Source organism: Mus pahari, chromosome 12 (assembly GCF_900095145.1).
Source record: "Mus pahari chromosome 12, PAHARI_EIJ_v1.1, whole genome shotgun sequence".
NCBI lineage: Eukaryota > Metazoa > Chordata > Mammalia > Rodentia > Muridae > Mus > Mus pahari.
Genome location: NC_034601.1, coordinates 14,034,005 through 14,052,444, shown reverse-complemented (window position 1 = coordinate 14,052,444; position 18,440 = coordinate 14,034,005). Strand labels below are relative to the sequence as shown.

General features: G+C 47.4%; 2 protein-coding genes across 9 annotated transcripts in view; both read left to right on the top strand.

The window, feature by feature from the left end:
• Tango2 (transport and golgi organization 2 homolog) overlaps positions 1 to 4,522 on the top strand; it is a 46,126-nt gene extending 41,604 nt beyond the window's left edge. For all 7 annotated transcript variants that reach the window (XM_029544443.1, XM_029544445.1, XM_029544446.1 and 4 more), the window contains 3 exons: positions 1,323 to 1,476; positions 2,628 to 2,732; positions 3,799 to 4,522. In XM_029544443.1, coding sequence (XP_029400303.1) covers positions 1,323 to 1,476; positions 2,628 to 2,732; positions 3,799 to 3,919 — 380 coding nt within the window. In that variant the 3' untranslated portion in view covers positions 3,920 to 4,522. The remainder of the gene's footprint in view (positions 1 to 1,322; positions 1,477 to 2,627; positions 2,733 to 3,798) is intronic.
• Positions 4,523 to 10,806: 6,284 nt separating this feature from the next.
• The window catches only part of Dgcr8 (DGCR8 microprocessor complex subunit), a 34,244-nt gene continuing 26,610 nt past the window's right edge, over positions 10,807 to 18,440 (top strand). The window contains exons 1-3 of one of the 2 annotated variants that reach the window (XM_021209381.2): positions 10,807 to 10,932; positions 15,488 to 16,487; positions 16,912 to 17,071. In XM_021209381.2, the coding sequence (XP_021065040.1) occupies positions 15,768 to 16,487; positions 16,912 to 17,071 (880 nt within the window). In that variant the 5' untranslated portion in view covers positions 10,807 to 10,932; positions 15,488 to 15,767. Of the gene's footprint in view, positions 10,933 to 13,326; positions 15,094 to 15,487; positions 16,488 to 16,911; positions 17,072 to 18,440 lie in introns of those variants that run through there. The other variant, XM_029544883.1, reaches the window with a different exon arrangement.

Below are 18,440 nucleotides of genomic sequence, written 5' to 3'. Positions count from 1 at the left end.
CAGGCAACTAGGGTGAGGATCTTATGCCCACACCCACAGTGACACACCTACTCCAACCTGGTCACACCAATTCCAACAAGGCCACACCTCCAAATGGTGCCAGTCCCTGGTCCAAGAATATACAAACCATCACACCCACCTCCCCTATCCGACATCATTACCACTACCTCTCCCTTTGTAGAGAGGGATTAGGGGGTCATGTATCCCAGGCTAGCCACACTCAAACTCAGTGTATCCAAGGATGACATTAAGCTTCTGACTTTCCCACTTTCTCCTTCTGAATGCTGGAATTACAGGTGTGATCTATCCACCTGAAAATTCTGTTCTCTTGTAGTCTTGTAAAACTTCCTTCTATGATCTACAAATCTCATCGAATTTCTAACTTGCAGAAATCCTTTCCCATTTTGTCTTTTACTTAACTTCTTTGGCACATTTTCAATACATAACTTTAAGTTTATATGAAGTCCCATTTATCTTGTTGATATACTTGTGTTGTCTTACCTAATAGATCATTGCTCACTGGGTCATGAAGCTTTTTCTTTTACAAATGTGTTTACTACCTGTGTGCATGTGCGTGCACTAGCACATGTGCTCATATTGGGACACAGTCCCATTCAGCCCAGGCTGACCTGAAGCTTGCTACGTAGGCTGACCTCAAACCTGCCAAACCTTACCTCAGCCTCCTGAGTTCTAGGATTATAGATACATGCCACCATATTTGATCCTAAAATGGTTTTTGGAGATAGGTTTCACGTAAACAAAGTTGCCTCAAACCTTTCTCTCTGTTGTGCATGTGTGTGTGCATGTACATGCCTACGTGCCCACGCCTCAGTTTGCATGTGGAGGTCAGAGGACAAACTTGCAGGAGGCAGTTTTCTTCTTCCACCAGGTAGGTCCCAGAGCTTGAACTCAGGTCATCAGGCTTGGCGGCATGTGCCTTTACCCACTGAGCCATTTTTCTGGCTTTGAGGTCATTTTTGCATAGGGTATGAGGTCAGGTCCAACTCCATTCTTTGTGGATCTCCCAGCTCCATTATGGAATGGTTTTCCAAACTAATCCAGAAAGAAAAAGCAGTGCCATTAGGACTGACAGCTTCGCCTTGGGGGCTCCAGCAGAGCCAGAGTGATGTTCTAGGTTCTCAGCTGGACCCACATCAGAACTGGCTTCTACGGGTGCCGAGCCAGAGTGATGTTCTAGGTTCTCAGCTGGACCTACATCAGAACTGGCTTCTACGGGCGCCTTGCTTGGGATGCTTGACGGTAAGCCATCTGCTCCAGCTACCTGTGGCCTCTGCATGGCCAGGCTGACCTTCTTCCTATAGGAACCTATGGGCTCAGCAATGCCCTGCTGGAGACACCCTGGAAGAAGCTGTGCTTTGGCAAACAACTCTTCATGGAAGCGGTGGAGCAGAGCGAGGCACTCCCTAAGGACGCCCTTGTCACCCAGCTCCTAGATGTCCTCAACAATGAGGAGGCGTAAGTGAGAAAGACCCTCTGGGGTAGCCACACTGGTCTAGAGCAGGGAAGAAGGCAGGCTCTGCTACCTTCAAGGTCTGTGAAGACTGGCAAACAGATACTCACCAACTGTAGGAATGCCTTACCTGACATGATCCTCTACCGGCTTAAGAAGCAAGCCTAGGCCGGGCGTGGTGGCGCACGCCTTTAATCCTAGCACTCGGGAGGCAGAGGCAAGTGGATTTCTGAGTTCGAGGCCAGCCTGGTCTACAAAGTGAGTTAGTTCCAAGACAGCCAGGGCTATACAGAGAAACCCTGTCTTGAGAAACAAAAAAAAAAAACAAAAAAAAAAAGATGCAAGCCTATTCCTCTTGTAGTCAGGGTGTCCAGTGGACCCTGGATAATAAGATGGTGCAGCCAGGGGCCTGTGCTCTGGGAGACTTGGTATTCTCTGAGACCTGGACTCCCTCTTTACAAGGAGGACCAGTGTTATATTCTAGAAGGTTCTAGCTGCTCAGCAAACCTTAGGGAGAAGAGCCAAAGAATCCAGAAGCCAGTCAGAACAGGCCTAGGGTTGACATTGTTTGCTATGCCCTGTCTCCAGTGACCTTGGAGCTAAGCAGTAGGCAAAAACACACCTGTCCCTGGAAGAAACAAACACCCCCCACACACCCTCTTCTATGCCCAAAGCCTTCTTCATGGGGCGCCCTCAGACTCTGGGCCCTTGGGCCTTAGCCATTCAAGCCAAGAGTCCTAATGTTCACCATGCCACTTGGCTCAGGCATGTGTCCACATGATCCTCAGTCACTTGAGCAGGCCAATTATGGCTTTGGCTTTTCTTATTGATAACTATAGTCATGGTACAAGTTGTGCTGGTTGGTGAGTCTCGGGGTTTCAGTAGGCTCTTGTGTATGGCCAGATGCCCACAGGATACCATTAAGACACAATAGAGAGTGTATGTGCCATCTGGATGCCTAGGTTTAGTGTTGGAGTAGAAGGGTGGCAAAGTAGAAGGAGCCAAGTAGGAAAGTTATGAATAAGCCTATGATTCCTCTCCCACAGGGCTCCTCGGGAATCTCAGGCAGCTAGCATGGCATATAGGGGTCCCCATATACATAAGCTACAGACAGGCAGTAAGCACTAACAGCTTCGCTGGCCTTCTTTTCTTCTAGACAGCTGCCAGACCCAGCCATTGAGGACCAGGGCCAGGAGTATATACAGCCAATGCTGAGCAAGTATGCAGCAGTGTGTGTCCGCTGTGCCACCTATGGCACCAGGTGATCAGGGTTGGGACTCCTGGGCACGTACACTTCCTGTTGGGTATTCCCCCACAATACAGCTGGCCATGGCTAGGCACCACCCCTGATTCGGTACATTCCAGAGTGTCTCTTCAGACTTAACTGTAGGTTGATCAGAGCCTTTAGGTAACGTGCCCATGCATAGGGCAGGTGGGTCAGAGCTCTGGCCTCCTGAGGCTGCCATTGTATCCTAGGTGGGGCTTCTGGCTGCCTCACCTGTTCATAGAAGCCAGAGATGGCATTTGGGATGTTTCTGCTGGCAGATATTGGTTGGAAGATGGCCTGGCACTGATTTTCCAGAGCCTGTGATTTATATGCTGGATGGCAGCTATGCTGTGTGCCAGCCCTTTTGAAGGGCAGGAACTCACACATGAGAACCTACTCTAGGATGGGCTAGAAGGAACAAGCAAGGGAGCCAGCTGACTTAGCCTGGGCCCGTGGAGGAAGAAGGAGATACAGGAGACTTCTAGGTGAACAGACCATGTACCTCAGGTAGTTGAGAGCTTAACTTCTTGTTCTTGAACATTCAGACATGGCCAGGTATCTGGGGGCCTGGTGTACTGCCAGTGGGGTCAGATCTGGGACCACCCTGTAAGGAATGTGTTAATTGGTACTTTTTTTCCTTTTTGGTTTTTTGGGAGAGTTTCTATGTAGCTCTGGCCATCCTGGAACTTGCTATGTAGACCAGGCTGGCCTCCAACTCAGATTCACCTGTCTCTGCCTCCTGAATGCTGGGATTAAAGGAGTGCACTACTACCACCCAATCTGTGAAATGGTTTTTGCTATGGAAAAGGTCAGGCCAAGCTTAAGTGTTTTAGAGCAGCAGTAATAGGACTCTCCCACTATGTGCTGTCCAGGGCCCAGATGCCTCCAATGAGCCCCTCATGTCCTCAAAGTTGAGGCTGTTATTTAAATAGCCCACGTGATGCCAGAGCTGAATAGCTAGCTCAGACCCTGGGTATGATGGGTACCCTTCCTACCTCAGGTCTGGTCCCAGCCGTGACGCTAAACGGTGGGGCAGAGGCTAAAGGATGCTTTCTTTCAGAACCAACACCATCATCCTTGTGGATGCAGATGGCCACGTGACCTTCACTGAACGAAGCATGCTGGACAAAGACACCTCTCGCTGGGAGACCAACACCTATGAGTTCACACTACAGAGTTAGCTCCTGCCAGGTCCCTAGGATGCTGTTCCTCGCGGGCCAGTGTGGGCAGGAACCTTTCATGGCCACCCTGCATGTCTGTGGCTCAGCCAGCATTCCTAGGACCAGGTTGTTCTGATCTGGGTCCTCATACTCAGCTCAGGGTACCAATGGAGAACGACAGAGTTAAATACTAGGTGTGAGTCAGGCCCGGGTGTGCCGTATGTGAACACAGACCTGTTGCTCAACCCCACTACCACTGTGTGCACCTGACTGATGAGTAGGATCATATCTCTCACCTCACACATTTGGGCAGTGGGTCTCATCCGTGGACAGGTAACAAAAGCAGACTCTTTATAGAAACTGAAGATCCTGTATTTGTTTGTGTTCATGTGTGTTCAGTGGTTCTGCACATACGAGGACCTTGTGTGCATTTTCTCAGTCCTGTAGTTTGGACCCTGGGATCTCTTAGACCCCTGCTTGCCCAGGATTGTGGGTTCTGAGCAAGACCATCTCAACCAGTGGTTCAACTAGCCCCTGCCATCTCCCATTGCCCTTGTTATGGTATACACCATAGGAATGTGAACTTGAATGTGCACAGTTGATAATAAAACTTTGAGGTTGTAATGAGTGTTGGCTTTTTAAAAAACTATTTTATTGGGTTCTTATATATCTTACTCCCTTCCATCCTTATTGTGCCCTAATCCCTTTCAGCCTCCCAACAGTAGATGAGAGAAAGATGGTTAGAGGTGAGAGGGGGGCATGGACCTCTTTTGGCTACTTACTACTGATAGAGGCATTGAGCTCCTTGGGTCAGGTCCAATCTTCATTGTTAGGATATTTCCAACTTCTCATTAAGCAGCAACATCAGCAACCGGGAGCAGCAGCCTCCTCAGGCCCTCTCTGGGATCTCTTATTTGTACTCTCACCAGAGTCCCCAGAAATCTCACTACAAGTTAACAGTGTTGCAGAGTTTTCTTCCTTTGTGAGGTGGCAACAGTCATAACTGGAACTATCATGGTGGGTCAGATGCCCACTTGAGAATCTTTATTTTTTACATAAGCTCTGGAACACTGATGGATGCCTGCAGGTCAAGCCATCCATCTGTCCTTAGGCAGAGCCTGGGTGTGAGGGCACCTGTTTGTGACTACAGGGAGCTGCCACCACCAGGGATTCATCAGAGTCCCTAGGATCCTTTGGTTCATAAGGAGGCCCTAGAAGAAGAGATAGCAAGAGGATGGTGGGGTTGGGGAGGTAGAGAGAGGTTAAGGGGGTGTCTTTAACCCTAGACCTGGGGAACCATGCTCCTCTGCCCCACCAGCTACAAGCCCATAGCTCAGGCTCCCTCTTCAGCCACCTGTCTTGGTATTTTGGAGTAGTGAGCCAGGATAGTTCTGAACTGGGTATTCCAGACTGAATGTGCTGGTCCCTCTAGGGAAGAACAAGAGCCTGACTTTACCCTTCCTGTCTCTACTATCCTCCTCTGGGGTCCGAGAGAAATACTGCTTGATTCAAACTAAGGTTCAAGGGGTGACAAAGCATATCACTGAGGCCTAAGAAGAAAGAGATACTGAGTGTCACATTGGCTGAGCCCCACAGGTTGTAGACCCTGCACCCTTGTTCTATACTGGTTCCTACTCTCATGGGAACCCCTCATATGTCTAGTCTATGTCTGTCATGCTGTGCAGCCAGGAAATGCTTTCTAAACCCTGGTCATATAGTCCTCTGCCCCAAGTCGGCCTGGAACTTCTCAGTGGCTTCCCGTGGAAGGGGTGACCCAAAAGTGTAGCTTCTCTTATGGACTAAGCTTTGTCCTCCCCAAAAGGAAACCCTCATCCCACTCCTTCAGAGTAAGACTGTCTGGAGGTGGTCTTTGTAGAGGAGATGACAATAACCTAAAGTCATTCTTTGCTATCCAAACCTTGTGACTTGTTTTATTTTCTGTCCTTCCTTTCTTTCTTTCTTTCTTTCTTTCTTTCTTTCTTTCTTTCTTTCTTTCTTTCTTTCTTTCTTTCTTTCTTTCTTTCTTTCTCTTTCTCTCTCNCTCTTTCTCTCTCTCTTTCTTTCTTTCTTTCTTTCTTTCTTTCTTTCTTTCTTTCTTTCTTTCTTTCTTTCTTTCTTTCTTTCTTTCTTTCTTTCTTTGTTTTTCTAGACAGTTTCTCTGTGTAGCTTTGACTGTCCTAGAACTTATTCTGTAGACCAGGCTGGCCTTGAACTCTCCGTGGGCAGCTGTGACTTATGTAATAGGAATGGAGATACAGACGCGTGCAGACTCGAGTCCATGCATGCTGGAGTCCTACAGCAGTCAAGGTGCACCTGGAGTTTGCAGAGGGTGCAGAGCCTTGCTGCCACCTCCATCCTGACACCCAGCCTCCAAAGCTCTAAAAGTATCTGCTGTATTGGATGTATTGCTGTATCTGATGTATTGGATGGCTCAGCGGTTAAGAGCACTGACTGAGCCTGGCGTGGTGGTGCACGCCTTTAATCCCAGCACTCGGGATTTCTGAGTTCAAGGCCAGGCTAGACTACAGAGTGAGTTCCAGGACAGCCAGGGCTACACAGAGAAACCCTGTTTCTAAAAACCAAATAATAATAATAATAATAATAATAATAAAAGCATTGACTGCTCTTCCAGAGGTTCTGAGTTCAATTCCCAGCAACCACATGGTGGCTCATAACCATCTGTAAGGGGATCTGATAACCTCTCCTGGGGTGTCTGAAGACAGCTACAGTGTACTCACATACATGAAATAAATAAATCTTAAAAAAAAAAAAAAAAGCATCGTGGTGGGAGTAGCAGGGGCTGCAGGGATAAGAACACTGGCTACTCTTCAAAGAAACTGAGCTCAGTTCCCAGCAGCCACAGGGTGGTACTCAACCATCTTTAATTCCAATAAAAGAGGGGAGCCCAACACCCTCTTTTGGCTTCTAGAGGCAGCAGGCATGCACATAGTACACAGACATACACACAGGCAAAACATCCATACACATAACAATAAAATACAAATTAAAATAAAAAATAGCACCACGGACTAGAGAGATGGCTCTGCTGTTAAGAACACTGGTTGTGACCCTTTGCTTCTCCCTTCCTTCCCCTCCCATTTCCCTCCCTCCCTTCTCCCTATCCCCCTCCCCCTCTGCTCCTTCCCCCAATTCTCCATCCCCTTCCCTATAACAATATCAATAACAATAATAATAATAATAATAATAACACTCTTGCAGAAGACCTGGGTTTGGTCTCCAGCACCTATATGGTGTTTGCTCACTGGTGCAACTCTGGTTTCAGGAAATCTGGTCCCCTCTACTCTACTCACAGGTTCTAGGCAAGCACCTGGTGCTCATACCTTCATGTAGGCTAAACACTGAAACATAGAAAAAAATTCTTTAAAAAGCAACCTAAGAGCACTGGCTGCTCTTCCAGAGGACCGGAGTTTGGTTCCCAGAACTCACATGGCAGCTCACAGTTATCTGTAACTCCAGTTCCAGGGGATCTGGCACCTTTATCACACAGACATACATATATATGTACACACACACTCACTAATCTTCACTTGTAGTGGTTACAGTGTTTTATTTTATGGTTTTGTTTTTATTTCTTTTTTTTTTTTAACTTGCTATCCTTTTTTTAGTCCCAGAGCCTTGACATGACTCAGAGAACCCTGTAACCAATGGTTTTAGCCCAGATTTTCTCACCAGAGAATATGACAATATCGGGTTTCTCTCTCATTTTTCTTAAAATGGCCAAAGCAACCTTTTCCTTTGACATAGATTTTATTCCGTTTGAGGATTATGAGAGAAGAGAGTGATGGAGGAGGATGAAGCTGATGTTTTTCTTGTAGAGGACATATGGGGCAGAGGACTGAGAAAGACATTTAGAATTTAAATTTTGACACCATCTAAAATTTTGCTAACATCCTGACCTTAAATATCTTGATTCTGAGAGTTTAAAATACCCTCATCTGAACTTTATGAGGTTGCCTTTGAGATAGGGTTTCTCTGTGTAGCCCTGGCTGGAACTCGTTCTGTAGACCAGGCTGGCCTGAAGATCCACCTGCTTCTGCCTCCTGAATAAAGGTATATGCCACCACTGCCCAGTTCATTTTTCTCTTTCCTTTTTATTTTGAATTTTTTTGAGACAGTGTCTCATTATATAGCCTTGGCTGGCCCCAGAATCACAGAGATGTGTCTGCTACAATGCTTGGCTTATTTCTTATCTCTCTTTCTCTCTTTAAAGGTTTATTTATTTTATTTTATTTATATGAGTACACTGTAGCTGTACAGATGGTTGTGAGCCTTCATGTGGTTGAGAATTGAATTTTAGGACCTCTGCTCACTCTGGTCAGCCCTGCTTGTTCCAGTCAACTCTGACCGCTCAGAAGACCAAAGATTTATTAATTATTATATATAAGTACACTGTAGCTGTCTTCAAACATGCCAGAAGAGGGTGTCAGATCTCATTACTGGTGATTGTGAGCTACCATGTGGTTGCTGGGATTTGAACTCAGGACCTTTGGAAGAGCAGTCAATGCTCCTACCTGCTGAGCCATCTCACCAGTCCTCTCTCTTTTTTTAAAGGTTTATTTATTTATATGAGTACACTGTAGCTGTCATCAGATACACCAAAGAGGGCATCAGATCCCATGACAGATGGTTGAGAGCCACCATGTGGTTGCTAGGAATTGAACTCAGGACCTCTGGAAGAACAGTCAGTGCTCTTAACCTCTGAGCCATCTCTCCAGCTCCCTTATTTCTTCTCTTAAATGCATTTAAATTCCACTTAAAGCTGACTGCTCACTTATTATCTTTAGTTTTATTGCTTGGACTTCTAGATTAGCACGCAGGAAAAATAAATCAGCAATACTGAATGATCCTCACTGAGGGAAATATAAAGCCAAGATATCTTTAGTCAGAATTCTATTTACAAATGCTTGCCATCTGTACTATCTTAGTTGTCAATCAGAAAATGAACTGTGGGGGCTAGGGAGATGGTTTCACTCATCTTACAGAAGACCCGGGTTCTGTTCTCAGTACCTACACGGTGGTTTGCAACCACTGCAATTCCAGTTCCAGGGGATTCAATTTCCTCTTCTGACTACTGTGGGCATCTAGTACACGTACATATTTGTAGACAAAAAACAGTAAGGCTGACTGGAGTACCAAATAGTAGCTTTTTTCCATACTTCCCCTCCTTCCTTGGATCTATTTCCCACTCTTGAAGTCTAAAGCCTCTCTGTGCGTGCTGGGACTCTGTGTCTCCGTAAGTTCGGGGCTGACTTCAACATTCATTCCCATGTTAGTTCTTCCCAGTGTGCATTGAGCTTTTCCAAAAGGTTTGAAGGTACACAGGGCTCTGGTGGTTGTCAGGGCAAATGGCTGTGGTTCCTAGCATACCAAAGCACCCACAGGTCCCTAGGTTCACTCAGTACCTGTAGCTTCTCTCAGCTCTTTTCACCCCACCCCTAACCTAAATCTCTTCTGCTCATGGCTTCCCTTCCCTTAGCTTCTGATTCCTACAAAACTTTGCCCTTTCTGCCATAGACTCTTTGACCTCTCCTCTCTTTGGCATTCCTTCCCTTGAAGGAACACCACCATATTCCAGGATCCCTTAGTGCTTGTCTTTAAGCACACAGACCTCTGTGCCTCCTACAGCTGGTGGCCTTTTCTTTCTTTCTTTTTAAAGATTTATTTATTTTATTTATGAGTACACTGTCACTGACTTCAGACACACCAGAAAAGGGCATCAGATCCCATTACAGATGGTTGTGAGCCACCATGTGGTTGCTGGGAATTGAACTCAGGACCTCTGGAAGAGCAGTCAGTGCTCTTAACCACTGAGCCATCTCTCCAGCCCAGGCCTTTCTTTCTTTCTTTCTTTCTTTTTTTTGAGACAGGGTTTCTCTGTGTAGCCCTGGCTGTCCTGGAACTCACTCTGTAGACCAGGCAGGCCTCAAACTCAGAAATCTGGCTAACGGCGGACAGTTTTCTATAATTTTTTTTTTATTACATTTATTGACTTGAATGAGAACCTAAAGGAAAGCTAAGCTGTTTGAGGTTCTGGATAGTATTAATATAACTTAGCCCCACCTTAGTCCCGGGTTCATAGCAATGTAAGTAATGGTTTGTGGGTTTGGGATTTGAAGGGCTCAGGAACAGACCTGGCTAATTTCATTTAGTTTCTGAGTCACTTCTGTCCAAAAGAATTTTCCTAAGTCTCACATACTACTACCACGGGTGTTAGATGAGTCTTGACCAGCTTAAGTCTTTTTATCTTTATGGTCTTTGGCACTGCCACAGGTCTGCAAGGCCTACCTAAGGGCCATCCCAGACTAAAAGGACCCCCAATCGGCTCTGCTTCTCTTCCTTTTTTGACACGGAGGATGCTGTAAGCACAGCGAACAGATTTTTAGTCATCAGACCTTTGTCCTTCCTGGTGTGATGACACTGCGAGTAAAACTCCTCTCCTGTCCTCAGCATCGCGCATCGTGTCCGTTGACTTTCTAGGATGGGTGTACCTCCAACGTAGTCCTTGGGACGACCCAGAGCCGGAGCTCCTTTGTCATTCGCAAACTCAAAAGTGACAATCGAGCTCAACAGAGGCGGGCTCACAGATCTGCTCCCAGCGTCCCTCGCACTCCCGCGCTCCCCGGCTCCCGGCAGCCTCTACGCGCCACTCTCCCGGCGCACCCCGCGGCCGCAACTCAGCCCCACCCGGAGCGATAGCCGTTAGCCGTGCCAGGCTTGCGGCTGGTCCCGCCCACCCGGCCTCCATAGCGCCTCGCAATTGGGCCGCGCGCGCCTCGCGCTGCCGATTGGCGGCCGCCTCAGCCCGCTCCCGGCTCCCCCAATACGCGGAGGCCGTGCGCCGGGATTGGTAGCGCTCCGCCAAGGCCCGCCTTCCGCTCGCCCGCGCGGCAGCGGGTCTCAAGAGCCGAGCGCTTTGCGAGGGCCTTCCCGGGTTGTAGCGGCGCCGGGGTCGGTGAGGGTCGACCGGCTGTGGTCGGGCTGCGGGCGGCTCGGGCAGGTCGCGGGCGCCACAGGTAGGTGCGGGGCGCGATGGGCGCCCCGCGGGCGGCGGGCGCTGCGGCCTGGAGAGGCTGCGCCCTTTCCTTCCCTCCTTCCACCCCCCTCCCGGGCGAGGCCACAGGCCGGGGCTCGGGGCGGGGCGCGGCGCGCTAGGCGGGCTGGGCCACGCGGAGTCGCGGCCTTTGTGCAGTGGGGGCCGGGCCCGGAGCCCAGGCGTCATGAACGTAGGGTGCTGTCGGCTGGGTAACGAAGCCCCTTGGGCGGTGGGCCTGAAGCCATCGCCTCGCCTTCTGGCGGGAGAGGTGTGGGCAGGGACACCTCAGCGCCCTGAACTCGGCCTGTTTTGTTTGTTTGGAAAAGCCAAGAAATCGCCCAAGTCTCCACCAAATTACCCGTGGATGAAGTGTCATGTAGCTTATCAGAATGTGGTTTCACAGTAACAATGAACGTTGTAGAAATAAATGGCAAGTGGCAACCTGTTGACAGCGATACATGTCAAGTAGTATCGTCCAGTGGATTTGGGTTGCTCATGGTAGGAATTTGATTTGCCATTTTGCATGCTTGCATGTACCTTATTGCCAGATGCAGACATGTCCTGTGTTGGGTTGTTGACTCTTGTATGCCAATCACTATTAGGGTACTCACTATCTGCTGGCTCAAACTAGACTCCCAGTCTTTTAAGTGGCTCAGTTCCCACTGTAATCCTTCACTAACCGAAGGGAGTGAAAGGCTGGTCCAGTGAGTGCGGCCTGTCAGGTTAGAATAGGATTTGCGGGGTGACAAAGGAATTGATGAGGTCATACTGCCTTTGGGTTGAGCAGGAGGCTGCGGCCATAGCACTGGCCATCGGTTCAGCAAGTAGGAGTTGTTCACATGTGCTGGGTAAGCCCTGTGCCAGGGTCCAGAGCAGCCAGCAGTGGGTCTGACTTGCTCACAGTCTAATTGACAAATCAAGATCTGCATCCATAGATCCAGTCAACTGAAGAATAGTGAGGTTGACAGGCAGCTGCGTTGCCAGACATGTCGTGGAGCAGGCAGTTCACAGTGGTTGTCTGAATTTTACCTTGTGAGAAACATGATTTTGACTGGTTTGCCCAGTTTGGCCTTCTCTTGTCATCATTCCCCTCCCCTGTGATCTCATGTAGTTTTCACATCAGTTTTCTTTGACATCTTCCATGACTCCATCTCCAATGCTGTCCTCCCTTCTGCTCTCCAATCTCTTGCTTCTAGTTGTCTATTTCACTTTAATACCAAATAGGTTGATTCACGCCAAGATATAGCCACAGTCTGTGCCAGACCAATCCTTATGCCTGTCTAAAGTCACCTTGGTGGCTCTCATAGGCCTGCATGCATCTCCTAAGGAACCTTGCCACCTGTTTCCAACAGCAGACCAGTTCCCAGAAACTGCAGCCTAAAGTCCCTGTCCAAGCTATCTGGTGAGCTTTTAAACTCTTCTAATTTGATCCCTACTCTTACCCTCTTAGGTTTTCTGGACACAGAGTGATTCATTAAATTGTAAGGTGTTATAAAACTGAGGTAATACAGACTCAGGCCTGCTTGTTTGAGTGGCAAAGCAGCTGTACCATTTCCTAGCTTTGTAACCTTGAGCAAGTTGTTTAACCTTTCTGCCAGAGTACTGAGTGAATTGCATAAAATCCTTAGGGCAGGACCTGTGTGAAGTTTGGCTGCCATTGTTACCCATGGGTCAGTGATACTACTGTTTTGATCCCTTCTGTGCAGTATCCTGCTACTCAAGATAAAAATGTAAAAAACTGAATACTTGTTGCCCAGGCCTGCTGTCAGTTTCACTCAGCATATTATCTCTAGCTTGGTCATACCATGGCTCTGCCCCAGGGTCTTTGCTTTTCCTTTAAGTGTCTTCTACAGTGACCCTCCTTTTACCCTTGTTAACCACCTGGCTCCATCTGTTTCATCCTTAGGTGGGTATTGGCTGTAGAGCCTTGTCTAATATTTTAGAAGCTGCTTCCTAGCTTTTTATCTTGCTTTGTTTTAGCAGAATATTTGTCAGCATGTGACATCATAGATACTTTTCTTGTTATTATCCATCTCACACTAATATGCTCTGTGGGGCAAGTGTCTTATCTGCTTTGTGCTTAACACATATACATGATGTGTATGCCTTATGGAAGGCATCCAGCAAATACTTGATTAATGAATTGAGTAAGCTTTCAGAGGGAAGGTAAGAAACTTAGGGGCTGGTGAGATGGCTCAGACGGTAAGAGCACCCGACTGCTCTTCCGAAGGTCCTGAGTTCAAATCCCAGCAACCACATGGTAGCTCACAACCATCCATAAGGAGATCTGATGCCCTCTTCTGGAGTGTCTGAAGATAGCTGCAGTGTACTTACATTAAAATAAAGTAAAAAAGGTTATTAAAAAAAAAAAAAGAAAGAAAGAAACTTAACTTAGCCTGCTGCTGCACTCCAGAGCTAGACAGTTTGCCTGCTTCTGCAAGATGTATACTTTCCTTTTCCAGGGCCTCAGGGTCCCCACCTATGATATATATTTCTTTAAAGCTTCCCCCGCTTTAACACTTACTAATGTCTTCATTATTGTCTTCATCCTGTAGTTCCTCACTTTAACATACAGTATGCTTCCCTATCCTCTACCACATCTTTGTCTCCAACCCCTGCCTACTTGAGTGTTCTTACCATTAACATACCCTACCTCAGGTACCACAGGTTTGACTTGCTGTGATCTCTGCACACCGAACAGGCACTGTCCTGGTCTTATTTGAGGTCTGTTAGGACTAAGCATGCTGACCAGTCTGTCCTCTGCAGTGATCCTTGGTCACCAGGGAACCTTGGTCTCTCTCCTGGCTCCTTAGTTATTGCTCTCTTCTCAGTCATTCATAAGCACCTTTGATGGGAACATCTTTGGAGAGGTGTTTTGTTAAATTTTCATTGAATTAAAAACTGTTAGACCACTGCCGGTTATAGGACATAAAGTCATAATATAGTTTGACCTTCCAGCTGTATAGGCCTTGGGGTCATTAGCTCTTGTTTTTGGTAGCACCTCTCAGAGTAGACTGTAAGTGAGTTTTTTAAATGGTTTAATTTAACCTAAACAAGCCTCTGACTTATATGTACCTTCAGCAAGGCAGAACCACCCCACTCAATCCTTTTATTGTAAGCTGCTTATATAGATGATGTTTTCTGTCCTCTTGTCCTTTTTGGAGTCCAACATGAGTTATTGTAGATGCAACCAAGCTGTTACCCATGGGCATGGTTGTATGTATGTATATCTGCACCTGTAACTGTGTGCATGGCATGTGCATGTTTCTGTGCATGGTGTGGGAGTGTGCATGTGTGCGTTCGTGTGCATGTGTTTCTGCCAGTAACATTTTTTTCTGTGGATCTTTTGGTTTTGTGGCCAGCCTTCTGCTGATCTGCCTTCCTTGTTGTGTCATACCTCTGTGCAAGCATCTTCTGTAGCAGAGCTTACTAGGATTACATACTTCCCTCTCTGCTATTTCCCTCTTGGTTTTGCTGCTCTACTCCCATGTGGTCTCCTTCCCTAGACCTCTTCAGGGCTCCAGAGTTATGGCCTGCCTGAGCACTGAGACAGGGCTGCCTACAGCTCCCTCTTCTCCGCAGGGTGCTAGAGTGTGTCTGCAGAGAAGCTTTCTCTTCACCTTTTTTTTTCTGCTTTCCACCTCCATAGGGTCTGCAAGCATAGACCATTCCGTGACACTTTCTTATTGTCTCCAGAGCTGCTTCCACATCTTTGTTTTGGAGAACTGTCCCAACATCTGGTGCAGTCCTATACCTGGTATAGCTGTGAGTCTTCTTTATAAGGAGAGTCACTTCCCTGTTGATAGCTCACTATTCTTAGCCTGGAGCTAGGCTCCAAATGGCACCCAGAACCTTTTCTACCTTGGCTCTACCTTTCTCCTATGTTGTCCCGCCTACCCCTCCCCCAATACTAGCAGGCTCCCTTCCCAACAGACACCCTTCCTCTACTGGGAATGGATCTATGCTGCCACTCCTGGTGACCTCAGCACGCTGCATCACTGTCCTGTCCACGTGCCACGTTGTGGGCCCAGGAGAGGGGGTCCCTGGGTAGCAGAGTGCCTGGCTATATCTCTGAGGTCTCTAGTGCCACAGAGTTGAGCTGAGGGTCTCACTTGCCCTCTGACTGACCCAGCCCTTGCAGGTGAGTGGATTGATGTCCCTCTTATGGCCTGAAGGAGGCCATGCACTCTACATCTGTTCCTGAAATGGTGATGCATGCTTGCTTATCCACTAGACCAGGTTATGGGAGTGCTGTGGGAAAATTTAGCTTTTTATTTTAGTCTTAGTCCTTTTTGAGCTCTAAGACTGTATTTTTTTGTGCTTCTGAAATAAAGATTAAAATGAATAGTTGATAAAATACTTAATTTAGGACTTAAAATTTAAAGTTTTTTTTTTCTGATGTCTAAAAGGCTTCCTTAAAGGCAGTGTTATCTTGGCCCTTTACTACACCAATGATAGCATTTGACTTTTAACTTTGTACTAGAGAAGTAAAAGGTTTCTGTCATTTGTGATGATATTTTTAAATTTCTTTGCAGGTGGAAGAAGAAAGGTGCCACTTTGGCATGAAGATAGACTCACTTAGACGTCAATCTTTTAAGCTGAGTGCATTGTGATTTCCAATAATTGAGGCAGTGGTTCTAAAAGCTGTCTACATTAATGAAAAGAGCAATGTGGCCAGCTTGACTAAGCCTCCAGTGTGTACAGCGCGGGCAGGACGACACCGGGTCTCGACGGACTTGTGCATGTTAGCAGTATAGATTTATGTAAGGTGGTTTAAAACTCTGGTCTTTTAAAGTAGTCTTAACTGCTCATAATATGGAGACATATGAGAGTCCCTCTCCTCTCCCGCGTGAGCCCGCAGGAGAAGCGATGATGGAGAACCGAGCTTGCCCCTTCCAAGTGCTGCCCCATGAACAGTCTCCACCACCTCCCCTGCAAACGTCCAGTGATGCAGAGGTAATGGACGTTGGCTCTGGTGGTGATGGACAGTCCGAACCTCCTGCCGACGACCCATTCAACTTCTACGGAGCTTCTCTTCTCTCCAAAGGATCCTTCTCTAAGGGCCGCCTCCTCATAGACCCGAACTGTAGTGGCCACAGCCCGCGCACTGCCCGGCACGCACCTGCGGTCCGGAAGTTCTCCCCTGACCTTAAGTTGCTTAAGGATGTAAAGATTAGCGTGAGCTTTACTGAGAGCTGCAGGAGTAAGGACAGGAAGGTGCTGTACACAGGAGTAGAACGCAGCACTCGGCCTGAGTGTAGCCAGCTCCTTAGTCCTGTCAGTGGGGACGTGCATGCTTGTCCCTTTGGCGGGAGTGTTGGTAATGGGGTAGGCCTAGGGGGTGAGAGTGCAGATAAGAAGGATGAGGAAAATGAGCTGGATCAGGAAAAGAGAGTGGAGTATGCAGTGCTCGATGAGTTAGAAGATTTTACTGACAATTTGGAGCTAGATGAAGAAGGAACAGGCGGGTTCACGGCTAAAGCAATCGTTCAAAGAGACAGAGTGGATGAAGAGGCCTTGAATTTCTCTTATGAGGTATGTTGGTGACCAGTTCCCTGGAGGGCTCTGAGCAAAACCCAAAGAGAGGTTTGGAAGTGGCTTTATTTTTAAAAGCAGGGAAATCAAACAAAGCAAAACCCTGTGTGAAGTTAAATATTAATGTGGAGAAGGGAAAGATGTAAAGTTTCTCAGTAGAAAGTTTGGCTAACATTGAGCCTTGTCTTTCCAACCCGAGTCAGCAGATGCTGCTGAAAAGCCTCTTTGGCTGGGTGTGCTCCTGGAGTAGGCATGTTGATTTCACTTGTCATTTCAACCTGTTTGTTTTTCAGATGATCAAATGCCATCAGGGCATGCTCAGTCCCCATTGAGGGGCTCCTCTGTGTGTTCCCTCATACATGTGAAACTTGTCCTTGGAACAAAAGCATGGAGGGTTGTAGGGTCTGAACACTTTATTTTGCAGGATGACTTTGACAATGATGTGGACGCTTTACTAGAAGAAGGTCTCTGTGCTCCCAAGAAGAGGCGAATGGAGGAAAAATATGGTGGAGACAGTGATCATCCATCTGATGGAGAGACAAGTGTACAGCCAATGATGACCAAGATTAAAACAGTGCTCAAAAGTGAGTGAGTCCATCACAAATTCTGAGTGCTTCATGGCCCCAGAACTCTTTCCTTCCCAAGACTATTTTGGGAGTTCTTTGGTGCTAGGCATCAGTCTGGGTAAAGACACAGGTTTAAGTATAGAATAGTCATGGGGAGGTGAAAAGAAAACAAATCGGACACAAGTACTCAGACACACCACCCAGATTCAGATCTTGACAAATTCCATGGAAGCCACAGAGAACTATAGATAGTCCTTGCCTGGGGTGCATCGGTGTTTGCCAGGATAAAGACCAGTAGCCTGCAGATAGGGAGGCGAAGGCCAGATGAGTTGGCAGGTTAGTTACCATCTAAGTTTTGGTTGTGTTGTAAGTGAATCAGGAAAGCACCAGAAGCAGGCTGATGCTGGATTCTGGGCTGCAGCATGGCACATGCACTGTGGGGCAGGTGGAAGCTGTGAATAGAAGTAGAAGTGTTTGGGAGATGTGCAGAGTGGCACACCTGTGTCTGGTGACAATGAGAGAGCAGCTGGTGAACACCCACAGTTGATTACCAGGCTTTGTTGCCAGTGCAGGGAAAGTATAGGACAAGTCACATGGGCTTTTATGTGGACTTGGCTTAGTGGCACCTATTACTCTGGTAATGATTCCAGGATCAGTTGAGGGTGGGGGTGGAGATGTTAAAAAGGCCAAAAAAAAAGGCACATAAGAGACCGTAGGCTAAGGGTCTTAGGAGGAGGTGTTGCCTTCCTTTAGCTGCTGAGGAGATGGGAGGGTCTGCAAGGCTAGACACTAGATATTGCTGCATATGTTGGTGGTAACCAAGCAGTCATGATAGGCTATTTCAGACCAGGTGACCCTTGGCTACAGCTTCTGGGAAGGATAAGTTAGGTGGTCTTTACCTTGGTGTTCCTGGAAGGTTGGCTTTGTGCTTTCCCCAGGGCTCCAGGACTGTTACTTTGAGCTTCTCACAGGGCAGCAATAGCCCTGGCTTGTTCACTTACCTAGCAGGAGTCAAGGCAGGAGCATACAGCTCTTCAGACAGTTGGGTGGATTTGATTGCCTGCTGTAAGATAAGTGGCTGGGATAAACCTGTCTTACATTGTACTGGGGCCTACATTCTGTTTGCTGCTTCTCCTGAATTATCCCAATGTTTGTATGTGAAGCAGCTCACCTTTGGTCAAGTTTCTGGAAGGTATGCCTATGGCAGACTTCTGACCTGCAGGATTCCCTCTGGGTCCACACTCTGGTGACTGGTGTTGAGCACTGGGGTCAGGACTTAGTCAGCAAACTATTGCTCCTCCCCTTCTCAGAGTCAGTAGCCCCTTTTTAAGTGATGCCTAGTGTTTAGGTTTCATATATATATATATATATATATATATATATATAT